Source organism: Nyctereutes procyonoides, unplaced genomic scaffold (assembly GCF_905146905.1).
Source record: "Nyctereutes procyonoides isolate TBG_1078 unplaced genomic scaffold, NYPRO_anot_genome, whole genome shotgun sequence".
In the NCBI taxonomy this organism is placed as follows: domain Eukaryota; kingdom Metazoa; phylum Chordata; class Mammalia; order Carnivora; family Canidae; genus Nyctereutes; species Nyctereutes procyonoides.
In genome coordinates, this window is record NW_026575146.1 from 31,166,399 (window position 1) to 31,184,671 (window position 18,273).

The 18,273-nt window shown below is 42.7% G+C and overlaps 1 protein-coding gene across 3 annotated transcripts in view; it reads left to right on the top strand.

The window, feature by feature from the left end:
- The window catches only part of TRMT11 (tRNA methyltransferase 11 homolog), a 54,437-nt gene extending 44,658 nt beyond the window's left edge, over positions 1-9,779 (top strand). For all 3 annotated transcript variants that reach the window (XM_055311422.1, XM_055311424.1, XM_055311423.1), the window contains one exon: positions 9,219-9,779. In XM_055311422.1, coding sequence (XP_055167397.1) covers positions 9,219-9,350 — 132 coding nt within the window. In that variant the 3' untranslated portion in view covers positions 9,351-9,779. The remainder of the gene's footprint in view (positions 1-9,218) is intronic.
- The last annotated feature ends 8,494 nt before the right edge of the window (positions 9,780-18,273 follow it).

An 18,273-nucleotide genomic window follows, 5' to 3' on the forward strand; every position in this document is an offset into this window, starting at 1 on the left:
TTTAAGTTTATCCTTTTGGTGATGGCTAACCATGAGGGGTATCAGTTAGGAGAGTGGCAACAGTTCGTGTTTTATGCAGGCCAGTTTGTGTTGTGGAAAGACATGTGATATGAATGTGAACGCTCCTGGCATGGTCATGCAAAGATGATGAAGCTGTAAACTAAGAAAGGTAGAATTGGAGATTGTAGAGGAGTTAATAGAATTGAGAGTTTTGGGGAGAAGTAGACATGACAGGACTTGACTGATTGGATAACTGGGCTGAGGGTGAAGGAGTTAAGTAACTTCCAGAAATTTGGCTTGAGATACCTGAGTATGGTTTTCTTGCACATGTTTTTCTCCTTTCCTTGTTCCTCCTGGAGCACATGGGGCAGTGCTCCTGTCCTGGACTACTGCTGTTGGAGTCTCCCAGCTGCTTTCCCTGCTTCTGCAGTTTCTCCCGCCATTGTGTTTCCTATCTAGTAGCCAGAGTGTCTTTAAGAATGTGTGTAGGTGAGCTCTTGCCTGTGGTCTCATGGCACATTGGTAGTACATCTGAGTCTAGAATACTAGGTACCGAGTGAAGCTCCCCTGCTTAAAATTCATAAGCGACTTTCTGTGGAAGTTCGAATGAAATGCAGGCTCCTTCACATAAGCTTCAAGGCCAGCCTGGTTTACTTCTGTCCTGTGTCTTCCATTTCATTGTGTGTCACCTTTGCTTTTGTTTACCAAGTCGTAGCCACACTGGCCTGTCTGAGGTTCCTGGAGTGTCATCCTCTCTGTCTAGCCTTGTAGTCTTCTCACGTTGTGTTTCCTCTCTTGTTGTGTTCCCTACAGTGTTTTCTTCCCTTCTCTTTTTGTGAGTTTAATTCCTCTTTTAGCCCTCAGATAAATATTACTTCTTAGGGAAGACTTTTTTGTTCATACTCTTCACCCTATCTAGCCAAGTGATTCATTTTCTTATGTAACTCTTTCTTCCCAGTGTTTAATCACAATTAATAAGTACATGTTTGGGTATATATTCTTTAATGTCTTGTCTTCCACTAGCATATAAGCCCTGTGAATTCACAGATCTTGACGGTTTTGCTCAACTCAACAAATACTTACAGAATGAATAGTAATTGTTCAGGGATTATTTGGGGTCCTCCTTGAATAAAAACAATCAAATTCAACAATATTTAAACCATCTATTTGAAGGAAGAGTAGGAACAAATAGTTATGGTTTGCTGCAAGTTTTCTGTTTGAAAGTACACGGAATTTGTCATTACCCTGACATCAATCCTTAGAAATCAGTGTTAAACAAAAACATTTGAATCCCGTGATACCTCGGCCTCATTTCTCACGAGAAGCAAACCAAAAAGGCGCCGAATCTCCGTATCATGGAAAATCGTAACACCTTCCATCTGTTTAAGGAGGAGATAACAAAGAATGACAAGTTTCTGGGAGAAAGCAGTAATGAGGATAGTTTCACCTACGTGGAGTTCTCAGTGAAGAATCTATATAGTTCCTTTAAAGTCTGAGCAGTTTATGATGCTCAGTTTGAGAAGCACTCATACATGTATGTATGCTCACAGTATAATTTGGGATGTCATTAGTTCCATTTAAAGTATCCATTTAAAATGTTACTGCAAAACATACAGTTTTGTTTCTTTTCTTGAAAATTTATTCCCATGGAGGTTAAAAATTACTAAATTATAAGGGGCTGGAGTACTTTCCTTTTAATGTCTTTTTTATTCTTTTTCTTACTCTTTTTGTTGTAGAGTTGTAAAAATAATTAGCTTGAATGAGGAATAGCTTGAACAAGGTCTAGCTTATGTCCTTTTTCTTTCTTTGATTAGAGAATAATTTGCAGTTCTAGATTGGACATGGATGCCAGTGATAATAGTTTAGAGTCACCAAGGTAGATATGTATTTGTTTATTTCCATATTATTCTTTAAAAAATGAAATGGCGTGAATAAGTGCTAATGCTGCCTGAAGGAAAGTGGCCATCCTGGTCATAGTGGTGCTCTGTGACTAGATGTTTACAGCAAGCAGGACTGACAAACGGTGAGGTACGGTGTCAGATATGTGGTCCGCGGTCCTTTAAACTATCAACTCACATCAGCAAATCCCATGGAGAAGGCTTTATCTACTTCAGTCAGCAGAGGGCAGTGTACACATAAAAGTACACCACCGATTGTAAGGCTTCCTTTGGTTTTTTTGGCAAGTCTGTTAAAATTCCTCGAGTGGTTTATGTTTAGAATTAGCAGTACTGATAGGACAGGAAATTGGCTGGGTGGGACAGTGGTTAAGGGGGTTCTGTCTAAAAGCTTAGATCAGAAATATGTGCTACCATAATGTTCCTGTTTTCTGAGGAATATCCTCTGTCAAACTCCATTTTGAGTGACCCACTAATCTGTCATGTAGGAAGTTAACTCTTTAGCTATTGCTTCGATATAATTTCTACTAAAAAAAGAAGTGTGATGGAAAAAGCATGGGTTTTGAAGTCTCATCTGGGCTGTAGTTCTGCAAATGCTACTCATTGGCTGTGTGATCTGTGGCAGATTATTTTAACTCGTTCAGTGTCCATTTCTATATCCGCAAAATTTAGATAATGATACGTTAAGAAAAGATGCAGAAGATAATTGACTTTTGTAAAATACATGGTTGTAAATATAAGTAGCTTCCTTGAATCAGAACCTGTATATTTCTTGTCATATTTATGCTGTTTGTCTTATAAGGTTAAGTGATAGGTTTGAAAGCAGTATAATTCCATTATGTAGCCACCTGAGACTAGTACAGATTTTCTTGCAGAAACTCTGTTATAAAAAATGGTGGTATGTTCAATAAGGGATTAATAACCAAAATATATAAAGAACTTCTATAGCTCAATGCCAGAAAAAAAGCAACCTGATTAAGAAATGGACAGAGGACCTGAATAGACATTTTTCCAAAGAAGACATGCAATACAAATGACCAACAGACACATGAGAAGATGCTCAACATCACTCATCATCAGGAAAATGCAAATCAAAACCATAATGAGATGTTACTTCACACCAGTCAGAATGGCTAGTATCAAAATGGCAAGAAATAACAAGTGTTGGCAGGGATGTGGAGAAACAGGAACCCTCATGCACTGTTGGTGGGAATGTAAATTGGTGCAACCACTGTGGATGACGGTATGGAGGTTCCTCACAAAATTAAAAATAGGAATACCATATGATCCAGTAATTCCACTATTGGATATTTACTCAAAGAGAATAAAAACATGAATTCGAAAAGATATATGCACCCTTCTGTTTATTGCAGCATTATTTTCAATAGCCAAGACATGGAAGCAACCTGGGAATCTGTCAATAGATGAATGAATAAAGAAGATACGGTGTATATATACAATGAAATACTACTCAGCCATAAAAAGGATGAACCCAGAGGGTATTATGCTAAGTGAAATGAGTCAGAGAAAGACAAACACTGTATGTTTTCACTTAGCTGTGGAATCTAAAAAACAAATGAACAAACAGACTCTTAAACACAGAGAACAAACTGGTGGTTAATAGTGGAAGTGGGTAGGAGGGATGAGCAAAATAGGTGAAGGAGATTAAGAGGTACAAACTTCCAGTTACAAAATAAATAAATGATGGCAATGAAGATAGGTACAGTGTAGAAAGTATAGTCAGTAATGCTGTATTGTGTGGTGACTGATGGTGACAGACCCTTATTGTGGGGAGCATTGAGTAATGTGTGAGATTGTCGAATCACTATGTTGTACATCTGAAACTAATATAACACTGTATATCCATTATACTTGGGTAATAAAATTCTTAAAATGGTGAGTATCTAAAAAATAGTCTAATTAATAATCTTAATATTTTATTCCTATCTCAACTACTAACATGCTCCAAAATTTAACTAGTAGTCGTGAAATCTGGGAAAGATCACCTGTAATCATTCACTACCATAGTTTTCTCTCTAAGCATTTCCTAATTCCTTGTGTGTTTTTATTTTCCACGAAGTATTTTCTTGCTTACTAAAAATTGGCAGAATGCAGGTTTTGTGATGCATAGGTGATATAATGATTGATAGCGATAGGCAGATTTGGAAGTATTAGGGAAACCAGCAAACACTGGGCAAACTTGAGTATGAGGGACGCCAAGGGTTGTGTTGCTTGAGGATACTCTTCTCCTTTTAAGTAAACACTTTGGCCTTTGAGATACAGAGTTGGAAAAAATATCTGCAGATATTCTTGGTTCAGATGAGCAGGGAATGTGAATAGAGAAGAGTCACGAAAAGGTGATGAAAAATATGTAGAGTTGAATATCACTGTCTCAAGTGTGAGCCCTGATAAAGATAGGATGAAAGAAAAAAAGAAAAAAAGCATATCAAGTTTGCAATTTTCTTCAGCATCAAGGTAACAGATTCTGAATAGTTGCAAATAGATTTCATATGGAAGGGATATATTTTAAATGTGCATTCATAGGTGTATGATATTTACACATATGTGTGTGATCATATATGGTAGACTGTAGATAATATTGAATGTTTCACGTGGAACATGTTATGTGAACCATGAGATTTCCGCTTAGATGAAAATAGTAGCTGACATCCTTAGAGTGTCTCCCTTACCCGAGAGCTAGAGCAGGACTTCCGCTCTTTACCTTCTGCAAAGTAGTGGAGTAGCTCTTGCCAGATCTCTGACTGCACAAGAGATTTGGAGCTTTTGGGTTTTCCAGGAGTTTTTGTTACGACTGTCTTAGTTCACAGTCAGCCTTGTAGAAGAAGGCATTCCAGCACAGGACCCAAACATACATCTCACACTGATTATTCTGTACTCCCTGAGAGATAAAGAAAATAGGATATTTTTTTCCTCCCAGAGATTGCATCTCTAAGATTATAGCATTTCCTAACTTTTTCCAGTAGCACATATTTCTCTGCCACTGGGTCCCTGTACCACACTGAACATAGGCTGGTAGGGGCTTATTTTGCTTTTCCTCTATTCTGAGGAAGTCTTGAGGTCTAAACTACTCAAATATGACAAGGTAGTACATGTTTTCTAGGTCTCCTCTTTTTTTTTTTTTTTTTTTTTTTTTTTTTTTTTTTTTTTAGATTTTACTTACTGGAGCGAGCAATGAAGAGAACATGAGTGGGTGGTGGGGAGGAGGGGCAGAAGGAGAAGCCCACTCCCCACTGAGCGGGGACCCTAACTCGGGACTCGATCCCAGGACCCCAGAATCATGACCTGAGCCGAAGGCAGATGCTTAACTGACTGAGCCACCCAGGGGCCCCAGTAGTTCGTGTTTTCTTGATGACCATTAATTAGCATAGGTTTTAGTTATTACTTTTGGGTTTTCCAGGCTCCTGCTGTTCATTTCCAGTCTCTTACTCTGATCGTCATATTCTCTGCTTTTTATCACCAGTTTGTCCTATTTATGTCCTTTAGGTCAAAGACCAGCAATTTTGTTCAGCTGTCTCTTTGGTCTGTGAGGAGGCCTATCTCCTGTGCTCCAGCTTTTGTTCCCTACTTGGGCTTCACCGGGTGAGCTGTGCAATTGGCAGCATAGGTAGTCTAGGCCCACTAGCAGCTGAGCCTGAGTCGGTCTCCAGCCCGTCCTCAGCCGTCTTACCCTAAGCCTGCACGCTGGATTCTATCCTCTCCTCCTCACCACTGCAGCTCTAGAACATTCCCTAAAGTAGTCCACAGTGCATTTTGACATGGAGGTGATCATGCCCAGCCTGGAGGAGTCACGGGAAGAAGAGAATTGAGGACCGGAGGCAGAGCTGGGAAGGCCTACCTCATCGCCTACCCGTGTTGTGATTCCTCCCGTGTGGAGGAGGAACCCGGGAGGACATCCAGAGACTGATGTGTAGGTGAATCTGACTCGCAGACATGGAGGGGAAAGCCTCAGAGTCGGGGAGAGTCTGAAGCCATTTGGATTTTAGCCAGACATGAAAGCCGGCACATTAGATTCGTGTTTGAACAGGTTGAGTTTGGTCTCAATATGGAAAATAGGCTGGAGAGGGAGTCGCTGAAGGCAGGGCCACTGACCTTTCAGGGGGGAAAAAGGCAAGGAGAGCCGGGGAGCTAACACTGCAGTACTGCGTGGTGGGCCAAGAGAAGTGGCCTTGAGACACTGGGGGTGCAGAGTGGAAGGTTCAAGGTCTGACTCGGTGTGACCGCCGGGTATCGGCCCCGGGCTTCTGATTTCCACAAGTAGGTGGAGAGTGACTTGTGGGGCTGTGAGGAGAGAGGTGGGCATCTGGACTGAGCTTTCCCATACCCCCGAGTGACATCTGCCAGGGTGAAGCTCAGGTAGCTCAGGAAGTGGACATGGTTTCTGGAGACCTCGCGTGGTTCGAAGCAGTTAGGATACCCCCGGGAGTAGAGGAGGGCGTACCCCTTCCTTTCAGAGCCCCCCTCGGACTTTGATGGAAGTTGGAATGCTGTCCCGGGAACAGTGCCCTCCTGAAGTCGACCCTACTCCAGGACTGTGGTATCCCTCAGGCATCCTTGTGGCTCCCTGCATGTCCTCCTGGTATAAAAACTCTGTGTCACTGAAATAATCTTCATAGTTGCCAGAACTAAGTTAGTAGTACTTCTCATCTAGTTGTGTTGCTTTGTGGGGAGGCAGCTCAGCTGTCAAAGCCTCGCTAACCACCTGGATCCCCAGAGATACTCCTCCCTGAGTTGAGGGAGAAGTTAGCTCTTTTGGGAGAAAACCTCAGTACTCAGTACGTTGCAGTTGAGAGTAGACCTGTGTTTGTGGTTGAATCCTAGCTCTGCCACTCACCAGCTAGTTCTCCGGGGCCTCATCCATAGGGGGTGCCAGTAGTGCGCCGATGGCTTAGAGCTGATGAGTTTATATAAAACATCCGTATAGTCTGGGACCCATAATAAATACCTAGTAAGTGCCACGTTTCATTTGGTGTTCTTTAAGGATTGACCAGATAAGATGTATCTTTTACCTTTTGGAAATTATATAGTAATCATTCACATGTTTTCACGCGTCTGCGGGAGTGTATGATATGCTTAGTGTCATAAAGTTTAAGTGATATTTTTTTTTAATTTTTTTATTTATTTATGATAGTCACACACACAGAGAGAGAGAGAGAGAGAGAGAGAGAGAGAGAGAGGCAGAGACACAGGCAGAGGGAGAAGCAGGCTCCATGCACCGGGAGCCCGACGTGGGATTCGATCCCGGGTCTCCAGGATCGCACCCTGGGCCAAAGGCAGGCGCTAAACCACTGCGCCACCCAGGGATCCCAAGTGATATTATTTTATTTTATTTTATTTTATTTTATTTTATTTTATTTTATTTTATTTATTTTTTATTTTATTTTTTATTTTATTTTATTTATTTTATTTTATTAATTTTTTTTGTTTTTTTTTTTTTTTTGTTTTTCCAAGTGATATTTTTTTAAATCTGATGCTCTACCTTTATTCTCATGGTTTATTTTTTTAAATTTATTTTTGGCTTATTTTTTTTAATGGCACGATGGTAAGAAGCAGTACAGCATAAAGGTTAAGATCTCGGTCTCTGGAGATATATTTGTATCTTGGCTTCTTTACTCAAGAGTTGTGCGACGGGCAAGTTGGCTAACCTTTCTGTGCCTCAGTTTCCTTATCTGTAAAATGGAGACAATTACTGTACTGTTCTTACACTGTCATTGTCAGGATCAACTGAGTCAGTGTATGTAAAGTACTTGGAACACTGGCTGGCACCAGTGGCCCTATACCTGCTATTGGGTCGTGCAGTTAAGGTGCCTCAGGCGTGGAAGTTTTTTCTGCCTGTGCTGAGGAATGGATGTTGTTACTCCTTAGAATCTTCTAGGGTCGTATTTTTCTTTTCAGTAATTCCCTTCAGAGCTGGCTGAAGTACTCATCACATGGAGAGCTAGCACGGGCAGCAGGAGCATGGGAAGGGGTTCCAGTCCACGTGGTGGGCTGACAACGCGGCTGTCTTGCCTCTTCCCGAGACCATGACAAGGATAATAGAGAAACTCACAAGACAATGAAGCCTTCACAGCAAAGAGAGCAAGAGCAATGCACCAACAAAACCCCTAGGGGTGGGAAGTAGAATCGTGTGGATAAGTGAAGTGGAACACGGGCTCTTGCATGGATGGAATGGCAGGCGGGGGCCACAGGGAAGACATTTTTTTCTTTTCTTGTAGCAAATCAGGAAATCTGGGCATGTTTAATCATTTGGATTTTGCGTGATTTTTTAAAAAAATAATTCTGTGGCGAAATTGTTTCTGAATAAATAAGTCAGCCGGCATAATCTTATTTTGGCTACACCTGTGCTTTATCAGATATGAAGAAAAGGACAAAATATTCATCTCATACAGGAGTAAGGAAAAATGTAAAAATATTTTAAAGATATTGCATTCCAGATATATGTGTAGATACTCTGATACTGAAACCGGGATAAAAAATTAGGCTTTGTATTTTCTGATTGTGTCTTCACCTCTTTTCTCAAAACCACATCAATTTACATGCAATGAAGTCTGAATTCACAGAAGTACATAGGAAGGGAGATTTTATTTCTGATTAGATTCTTATCACAGTTTAAGACCGCTGGTGAAATTGAGAATGAGAAGCTCGTTAGCCCTCAATTCTCTTAGCTGAAATAGAACATTCTCCCCCAGACTTACATTTCCAGTGTCCAAACATCAGTCTGAGCCCTAGGCCTTCCCTGTCTCTGAAGCCTAAAATTGTGGAAATCACTTGTTTAGCTTTTATCTTCATCTGCTGTGGTTACTGCAAGTTGCCAAGAATAGTTTATTTCATGAATTGAATGCGGATATACCTCCACAGTTTTATCTCTGTATGACCTCATACAAGTGCAATCACTTGTCGTTACATATTTTGGAGTAGAAGCTCCCTTGTGTGATGATTCTTGTTGCAGGTGATTTCAGTGTGTGCTGAACTGTGAATCTGAAGATGCATGTGATTGTCTCAACTTGGGTTGCCTGGGGTGATTCTCTTTGCCCTCTCTGATCTCTTTTTTCCAACAGAAATGTTTCTTCTCTTTGTGCAGAAGATTTTTGTGTGAATCACATGAGGTGAAGCGGATGAAAACACTTGGATACTCAAGCATGATACAGATATAGAGTGATGGGGTAGTTCGAATTCAGATAAGAAAGAAAAACAAACGTGCACCAGAGGGCGGGATTTTGCTTCAATTGAACGACTGCCTTGGTTTCTAGCTAACTAAAGAAATAACTCAAACATCTTTCTTTTCTGTGTTTCCCAACCAACCAGGACCGGGACCAGTATTCACATCTATTAAGTGATCACTTTCTCCCATACCAAGGTCATAATTCCTTCCGTGAGAAGTATTTCAGTGGCGTTACTAAAAGAATTGCCAAGGAAGAGAAATCTAGCCAAGAGTGAAAATTAAGATTTTGACAGTGGAAAAAGTAAGGATTTAATGGAAAAGACATCTGGATGTGAACTTCCATGTATGATACAGAAAACATAGTTTTAAATAACTTTATATAGTGAAATAAAAGCTACAAAGTAAATTGAATAATTCTTTTACATTTAGCTTTGTTTATAGATGATTTTGTTGTATGTGGTCTTTGAGACCTTATTTAATTTATATTTGTACTTCCAAGTATTATGGAAATTGAAAACAGTTATATTTTTTGTAATTAATTTGCAAGAGGGACTGATATTGTTGACTTTTTAAAACAGATAACCTGCTGAATATGTTTTAAGCAACTAACTAACCTTGGTTAAGAATTTACTCATTCGGTAGGTTCGTTTAATTTGGTTTCTGATTGTAACTGATGTACAGTACCACTAATAAAGCTTACTGAAGATTCCTAAAACTGTGTTGTATTCAGTGCTTTTCATGGGGAGGTGATGAAGGAAATGAATTTTCATTTTTAAGTTCCAGACTAGTATGTAATGACGGTGATAATTGTGAGGAGGAGAAAGGCTAGGACCTGGCAACCTGAAAAGCTCCCCAACTCCTTGAGGCCTGTCCACATCTGAAGCCTGTCTGTACCTTGGACTTGCTTCTGCATTCCTAGACCTTGACTGTTGGTCCAGTTAACTACCCACAAGTTCTGGTTTAGAAAGTAACCGATATTAAAAGCAGAAACAACAACACAAGTCCTTGATGGTTCCCTAATGGTATTAAGCCTAATCAGAGCTCTTTGAAATAGAAGCTGTATTTTTCTTGAAGGAGAAACTTTGCTGAGTCTACACTGTGTCCATCATGAAAATATCTTGTTTGAAAACCACTCTACCCATTAATTCACGATGCCAGTAGCTTTCCTGCTCTCGGTGGTCAAATGTATCTCAGCAGGGCGGCCGTAAATGGATCCTCTCCCTCTAACCATAGCCTATTTTTATTTATGCTCCTATTATTGTTTTAGTGTTACTGCTGGCTTTTATGCACTCCCAGTTTGGGTCTGCATGGCTTAGGACCTCCAAAAGACCAGGGCTGCCCAAGCAAGGAGAGAGAGAGCCATCTGTGTAGTTCTCTCTCCTTTTCTGATCCTGCAAGCCTGGATTTCAGCAGCAAATCTCAGACATTTCAGTGATTGTTTTGTTTGGGTTTCTGGATGTGATTTGTGGTACACTGGGGAAAATCTAAAAGTATTCAAGGATAATTTATTTTCAGTATTTCTGTTATAAACCATCTTATTTAAAATTTTTTTGAGGTTATATGGAGGGTGAGTTTGCAACTTTGTAGCTGACTAAATTTGGAATATGAGATTTTCAGCCTTGCTCTGTTTTTGTTTTGGGATTTTTTTTTACTTATCACAAAAAATTAGTCAAAATAGTTCTGGAAAAGTTGCAACGTTAATTTGAGTCACTTTGTCCTTAAAAATCATCCAATATTTAAAACTTTTTTTTTCATTTTCAAATTATTTCTTACTACTACCAACTGAGGTCTTCTGATCTTTGATTCTTCATCCTCTTTATCATCAAGTTCAGTCTCCTGTTCTTTAAATGTCACTACGTAGGCTCAGAGTATAAATGTGTGCAGTTATTTTAAAGTTGGTACGCAGAAGTGAAAAAGAAACCTGATCACTTTCAACCAGTTTTGACTTTATTTTATTTTATTTTTTTTTTCAGTTTTGATTTTGGAGCAGAGGTCTCAACTCTTATTCTGTAAAAAGAGGCTTTATTTTCTGGCATCAGGATCTTATTACTTTCGGCAGAAGTTAGAGCAGATCATTTCCAGGAGTGTTGTGGTCGTGTGTGTGTTTCTCATGCACCTTTCAGCAGGAATATCACCTAGCAAACTGCCTGCATTTTGGATAGTCCCGTAGTATGAATTTATAGTATTATCTGTGTGTGAACCCTAGGTGGTCCGTTAGCTGGCCTATTTCATGTTTATAATATGACAAAATCTATCATTTTGTTTTTGGCATATATTAAATATCCATATAATCCAGATGGGTACCTTGGTGGTATTTCATCAGAAGTAACCTCTTTCCTACCCGTTCTGGTGGGGATTTGTTTTTGCTGTAATATCTGGGAGGAAATAGTGGAGTAGATGGTCTTTGGTGTGTTTAGCCAGAGTGGCCAGCAAGCAGATTAAAACCAAAAAAAAAAAAAAAAAAAAAAAATCTGCTACAAGTCTCTCAGCCACTTCCTGCCCATGGTGACCTAGGTTTTGGCCAGTTTGCCACTAACTTCCTTATGACTAATTCTTTAAATACAAAGATTAAGCAATAAAACATTTTAGACTCTAAATTCTGGGAGGTAAGTTGGTGTTACCACTATTTCCTTATGAAGAAAACTAAAAAAATTGGAGATTCCCTTCATATTTAAGAAAAACGATTACAACTAAACCTTATTTCAAGTTTGGTAGGAGAAGTCGAGTATGAGTTAACATACCAGATGCATTGTAGTGAATGTGTTTATATTATTGGATGAAAAATATGCTTTAAAAGTTTGAGACTTAGAAACAGCTTTTGAGGTAATATGTTTTATACTCTTATTATAATTAAATTAAAGAAGCAGGGTTTTGACTTTTTTTAACATCAGGAAATTAGATATTAAGGTTGTATTATCTAGATGCCAATATAAGCAAATCTGGCTCTTGAATCAAAGGCCTCAGTTGTTTTGAGTTAGAAGAACTGCTGACATCCTATGCTGGAAGTATTATCAGGTATTGCTAATCCAAAAAAATATGGAATTAAATATAATGTTTATGTGTTGGAAATTGAATGTGACTTTTTTTTTGGAAATGATATTTCTACACCATTTTAGTCTCCCTAGAAAAGCACAATGGCAGTAAGCTGCTGTTCATGGTTGTACTAGAAAAAAAACAATCTTTGTAGATAAAGCAGGGCATAAATAAATAAATTCATTAATGGAGAAGAGGGGTGGAAATGGAGGTGGGTGTTGCTGAGAAAATTGATGACTTCATTGTTGATTTTCCTGTTTGACCAAAAGGGAATAAATTATACCAGAATTAAGGACCTTGGCTCTTTTTACAAGAGCATGGTTTTGCTTCATTATAAAGTTATTTAGAAAACTAAACACTTGTAAGAATCTTTTTTTTCTTAGAAGGATTGTATTCATAGAATAAGTGAAGTCTACTTTCATTTCCAACTCACCCACTCCCATTTTTCTCAGATATTTATCAAGTAATGTGGTTTGCAATCCAAACAAAAAAAAAAGTGCCTTAATCCAGAACATACACATGGACACAATAACACTAAGCTGATGATGTTTGTACTTTACTAAAACATTGAGATCTTCTCTAAAACAGTGGTTTGAGAACATAAGGTCTAGAGTGTAAAGAATTGTAATGGAATGATAAACATATCTGCGATTCTATCTAGCCGTAGAATCATAGAGACAGCACATTCCTGTCTATCCTTTGGGGTGAAAAAGCTTACTAGGGAACCTGACCCTATTCCCTTAACAGAGGTCTGCCTCAGGATGTTCATATGTTTCACAGTGTGGGATAAGCAAATTGACGTTTAGACATAACTGAGACCAACCTGGAATTTGGCTCTTATCCCTTCCTTCATAAGCCATTGAAGACAGGCTCTTAGGGGAATGGAGGCTGAATTATCATGGCAGTTTCTTAAGAAGTCTGGGTCATGGAACAAAATGGAGCTTAATAGATGAATGTTAAGATAAGCCAGCCTCACTGTCTATAACTGCTAGCCTTGTTTCCCGGGATTTTAGGATGGACTCAGTCTATCTTTGTCCTAGAATTGTGAACGTTCTTGCAGAGATAATACTGCAGTGATGCCAAACTGAACTGCCTAAAAAGGAATCTGCTTTGACCTCTACGCCTTTAAAAATCTGTCCTTTAATCAAGCCTTCCTGACTCTCTCCTGAGGGCTTATTGGAAGAACTGTATTTTGTCTAACGTCCAGCAATGAAGATTAGCCGGGCTTATGCCTGAAATTAGTCAAATTAAAAAAAAAAAGCTGTGGAGAAAATTAGAATTGAAAACTGTAAATGGTACTTGAATTGGGTTTTGATGGACTGTACAAATATTTTATCTAATGTAAGTTTGTGAAGTGGATCAAGATGGTCAAAACCAGTATTGGTAAAGCTTTAGAAATCTGTGAAAGCTCTTTAAATATGAATTTGTTTATGAATCACAGACTGCAATACCTCACACGAGTCTGAGTGCAGCCAGCACAAACATCAAAACTTTTTTTTTTTTGCATTATTTTCCTACAGCGTAAGCCTCTGAGGAAACAGTTCTCCATAGACACCTTGCATTTCTGTGTATCTAAGGAGGTACTGACCCCCTGCACCCGAGACTCTCTTTTCGGGGATGTGGGAGCATGATTGAAAGGTACAGCGTCTCCACTTCCTCTGCTCCCTCCCCCTTCTGTAAAAAAACGATCGGCAAACCACTGTGCTTTTGCCAAAATTGAGCACCTGAGCCATCGGAGCCATCCGACCTCCCTCCGGTTTCCGTGGTGGAGGAGATGAACCGGACTCCTCACCGTCAGGGTTCTGGGAGGGGCCGCCAAGCCTCATCGTCAGGCGGAACTGGCATTTTCAGAAGTGCCGCTTAGCCCAGGTGGCAGCTGGGGTCAACGTGGAAAAGGGGCAGCTCTTTGGGGAAAACGCTCTGGGTCATACCATTGCCTGAGACTCCGGCTCAATGGCATCCTTGATTCATAAAGGCTACATTTCGGGGGTTTAAAAAGACATTTAGGTTGTTGCGTTTAGGAGATTCCTTTAGATCGGCCTCGGTCACTCCTGGATTGGCCAGACTGTAGCCCCGGGGTCTTTGGGGAGCTGCTTGGGCGAGTGACCCCAGTTCCAGATCCCAGAGGTGGTGATGCGGAGGTTGGCCTGGGCCAGGGGCGCGAGGCTGTTCCCGGGCCCCCGCCGACACCCCGGTGCCGAGCCGTGCCACGCTTCCCCTGGCTCGTGGGCCGCCACTGATGACCCGTGGTTGGTCTGTCACCCGGGAAACTAGAGGGATCGGCAGGTTGAGGATACCTTCCTCCGAGGCTACCGTAGTGGACACAAGCTGTGGCTGCTGCCCCGACGGTCTGGGTCATTCTCTGCTGAGACCTACGAGAGAGACACTGCTGGTTGGGCTGGCACCTGCCAGTTGGCCATTGCTGTCACCTGGCTCCGTCATCGTCTCAAACAGCAGCACGTCCACCGCGATAGGCAGGACACGAACCGAAGGACTGTATTTCCGGGGCAGAGCTGCCCCTCGGTGCCAGACTTGGGACTCCTGCCAGAGGCTGACCTGGTTGCCTTGCGGTTTAGGAGACCATGTGCATGGGGTGGTGGCCAGCACGCTCCGGGCGATGGCTTACTTCGGATCCCTGCCCCCCTCCGAGAAAGCCCTGGTCGTGCGTCACTGCTGCTGACGCTTTCTCAGGTTATGGTGTTGCTGTTCCAGTCTGATCGGTTGACTCCAGCCACACTGCTCTAGCCCTCGGAAGTAATCTGTGTCAGGTGTTGGGTGTTTGGGATCATTCGGTGTGACAAGGGTATTAGACCTCTTCTTGCAAAAGCCACTCGACAGTGGGCTGATAGTCAAGGTGTTTGGTAGACTTGCCATGCTCCCCACCATCCACAGGCATCTGGAACTTCTGAGCTCGGGACGTTTTCTCTACATTTGCTGTTTTCGCTGGCGGTCCTTTACCAAGCCTTCCCAGGAAGGCTCAGTACACTGCTCCACAGAGCTCTGAATGGTGCGGTGTTCTGTCCTTTGTCAGACACCAGAATCCCAGCCGGTATGTTTCAAACTCCAAGAGCTCACCTGGTGATTGCTAGCTCAAGTCTCAGGCAGGGAATGCACCTGTCTCAGGCAGTCTCCTCTTCCTGGTTAAAGCAAGAAAATAGAAATTCCAGCTGATGTATTGCCCTACATTTTCCTCTAGATGCCAGAAAATGCTTTCTGAATACTCCAGATTTTCAATTTTATTTTAGTGGTAACCGCTGGTCCCCGAGTGACCGTATGTGTCGCTGTCCTTTTCCCGTTACAGGTGTCACAGGCCTGCCTGCCAATGCTCAGGCAGGGAATGCACCTGTCGCGGGGGGGAGTGAGGGGGTGGGGTGTCGGGGGGGGGGCAGTTGAGTCACTGGAGTGTGAAGTGGGACCTGGGGAGCAAGCAAGTGAGGCCTGACAGTGTGGCAGGGGCCTTCTGTTTCTCCCTCCCGCCCCTGCCCTCCTGCCTCCGTGACGCACCTCCAGCTTTGCCGTGAGCAGGTGGTGTTACCAGGTTTGGCCTCTCGTGCCGGTGGTAGTGGGTTGGAATGTGTGTGTGGGGGGGAGACTTAAGAGTCAGAATGCTAGTCGGGGTGAGGGGTGGCCATGCGGTCATCCAGGTTAGGGATGGAAGGCTCAGGAAAGATTTAGGAGGGGCATGAGCAGGTGCCGGTAATGGGTCGGGGAGAGGGTGGGTGGGTGGGGTGAGATCTGAGCTCCACAGGGGAATGGGGGGGGGGTGGAAATTCGGAGCACGGAGCCTCCGGGCTGGAGAGCCGCCCCATGGGCCGCTGAGAACCAAGGGCCTGGCTGGGCAGCAGGGAGCCTAGGCCCGGGCCCAGGAAAGTGCTGGAGACCAGGTCCTGCCCCACATGGCTCTAACAGGGGCTCTAACGTGGGGCACTAACTCACGGCTCTGACTCGGGGCTCTAACTCGTCCGGTGGAGCTTCTCCACCTGCGTGAGGTGTGTGTTCAGCAGTGAGAACTGGCGCGACCGCTGCTCTGGAAACTGGACCAGGCAATGCCCAGCTGATTCCAAGAAATCTCTACTCAGATTACTCAGGAGTTGAGCTACCCCGTCGCGCGGCTCGAAGCTCTGGAACGCCACTGGCCGTGGGCAGGTGTCCCTCTGCCCCCCTGGGTTGGCGGATGCACCGTGTGCCCAGTGAGGTTCTCATCTTAACGTCGTACAGCCAGGACCCGAAAGAAGCTGACAAGTCGTCATTGGTTGCCCCTAAGAGACACCTGCTGGAGAGATACCCAGGCTACCTCGGGTTGCACTCAGGATGTGGAAAAAGAAAAACTCAGAGGTTTTTGTATTTTCCCCCCTCTCTTCTCCTTATCCTTTAAAATTAAAAATACTTCCCCTTCCTTTCTCTTATTTAAGTGACTCCATAATAGCTTTTGGGCAGCGACATAAAAATCACAGGGTAGGCCAGAATATAGGGAAAATTTTAATTAAATCGGGAGTCTTGTTTGTTTTTTCATTTATTAAAAAATGTCGAGCCAAAAATCCCAATTTCCCCCTGCCTCTTTTTATATGTCCTTATGCATTTGGCAGAGTTCATGACAAAACCTCTTTCCAGCTGTGGACCCACCAAAAAGCCTTTGCTGAAGCTCCTACTAATTTGGAATAAACTGAGTGGTTGAAAGCTTCACACAGAAATCCTGCCAGGAAATGTCATAAGGTCCCTTGACATTTAATTCTACAAACACCCTTATCTTTTGGAACCAAATAAAAATGTATTTTTAAAATTTTTTTTTTGCCTTCATTAGCTCGTTTTCACTAAGTTTTGGGGAAAAAGTTCAAGATCCTGAAAACAACAGAACTTCATTTCGCCTTCATTCTGGCTTTTTTGAACCCAAAAAGATGACCTTTCATGATGCTAAGTGGATTCCTAAGGACAAGGGCAAGTTCTATGTAATGAATAAGGCTTCTGGGGGACGACGTGACACCTTTCCACTAAGTGTTCCAGGAGACTTCTGCAGCAGGTGACCTCACCTGGTGTGTCTGAGCGAAGGGCTAAACTTTGAAGCCTCTTGAATTGATCTCTGTATATACGTATATTTTAAAGACTGTATTTATTTATTCATGAGAGACCCAGAGAGAGAGGCAGAGACACAGGCAGAGGGAGAAGCAGGCTCCATGCAGGGAGCCTGACACGGGACTTGACCCCAGGACCCCGGCATCTGACCTGAGCCGAAGGCAGATGCTCCACCGCTGGGCCCCCCCGGGTGCCTGGATGTCTCTATGTTTCATTGCCATCCTCAATGGAAGAGATTCTGCCCCTGCCCTCAGCGTATAGTCCAGGGCCTAGGGGTGGTGGTAAGCAAAGCGGTAAGTAGTTAATTAAACAGTGGTCAGTGTTTTCAGAGGGTTGAGCCCAGGGTGAATGTAAGAGGAATTTAACCACTTCTAAACATTATGGACCATGTGTTTCTGATATTTTGACTTTTGGAGCCTTGCGGGCCCTGGAGAGGTGGCTCTTCCTCTCGTGGTGGATTCTTAGAGGTGTTGAGAGACTCCCTGCATGTGTACCTTTCAGATGCAAATTAAGCAGTCCAGAGACCTCCTCTCTGCTTTTCTACTTTGGACCACAGTTCCCCTGTCCTAATCATAATCACTCCAGGGACAGGTACCAGGCACCTAGGGACAGGCCCTACTCCCCAGAGCCCATTGAAACTATTCAAACTAGCCAATCCCAAACCTGCTTACCCAGCCTTACCCATCCTTTCCTGTAGGAACTCCAGTAAAGGCCCTTGTCCACATTTTCTCTTCACTCCCCTCTGTCTCCCGACTAACCCTGTGTGGCCCTGCACAGCAAGGCATGCCTTCTACTTTTGTGAACTTCAAGGACCAAACGATCTCTCTGGTGGCAACTGTCTTCTGATCTGTTGGTCTTACCATATCTGAATAATCATAAAATCTACACTTAAAACTGAGGGGTGGGAGAGGACTGGGTGAAGGAAGACTTCTGGGAGAGACTGACATGTAAGCAGACTCCTGAGGAAGGAGTAGAAGTTGCCAGGTGATGGCAGGTGGTGACGGGGGGTGGTTCCAGGCAGAGGGATAAGCATCTGGAAAAGCACATTTAGATTCAGTTCAGGTAGTTCACATGCCTGTAGCCAAGTGTGTTGGA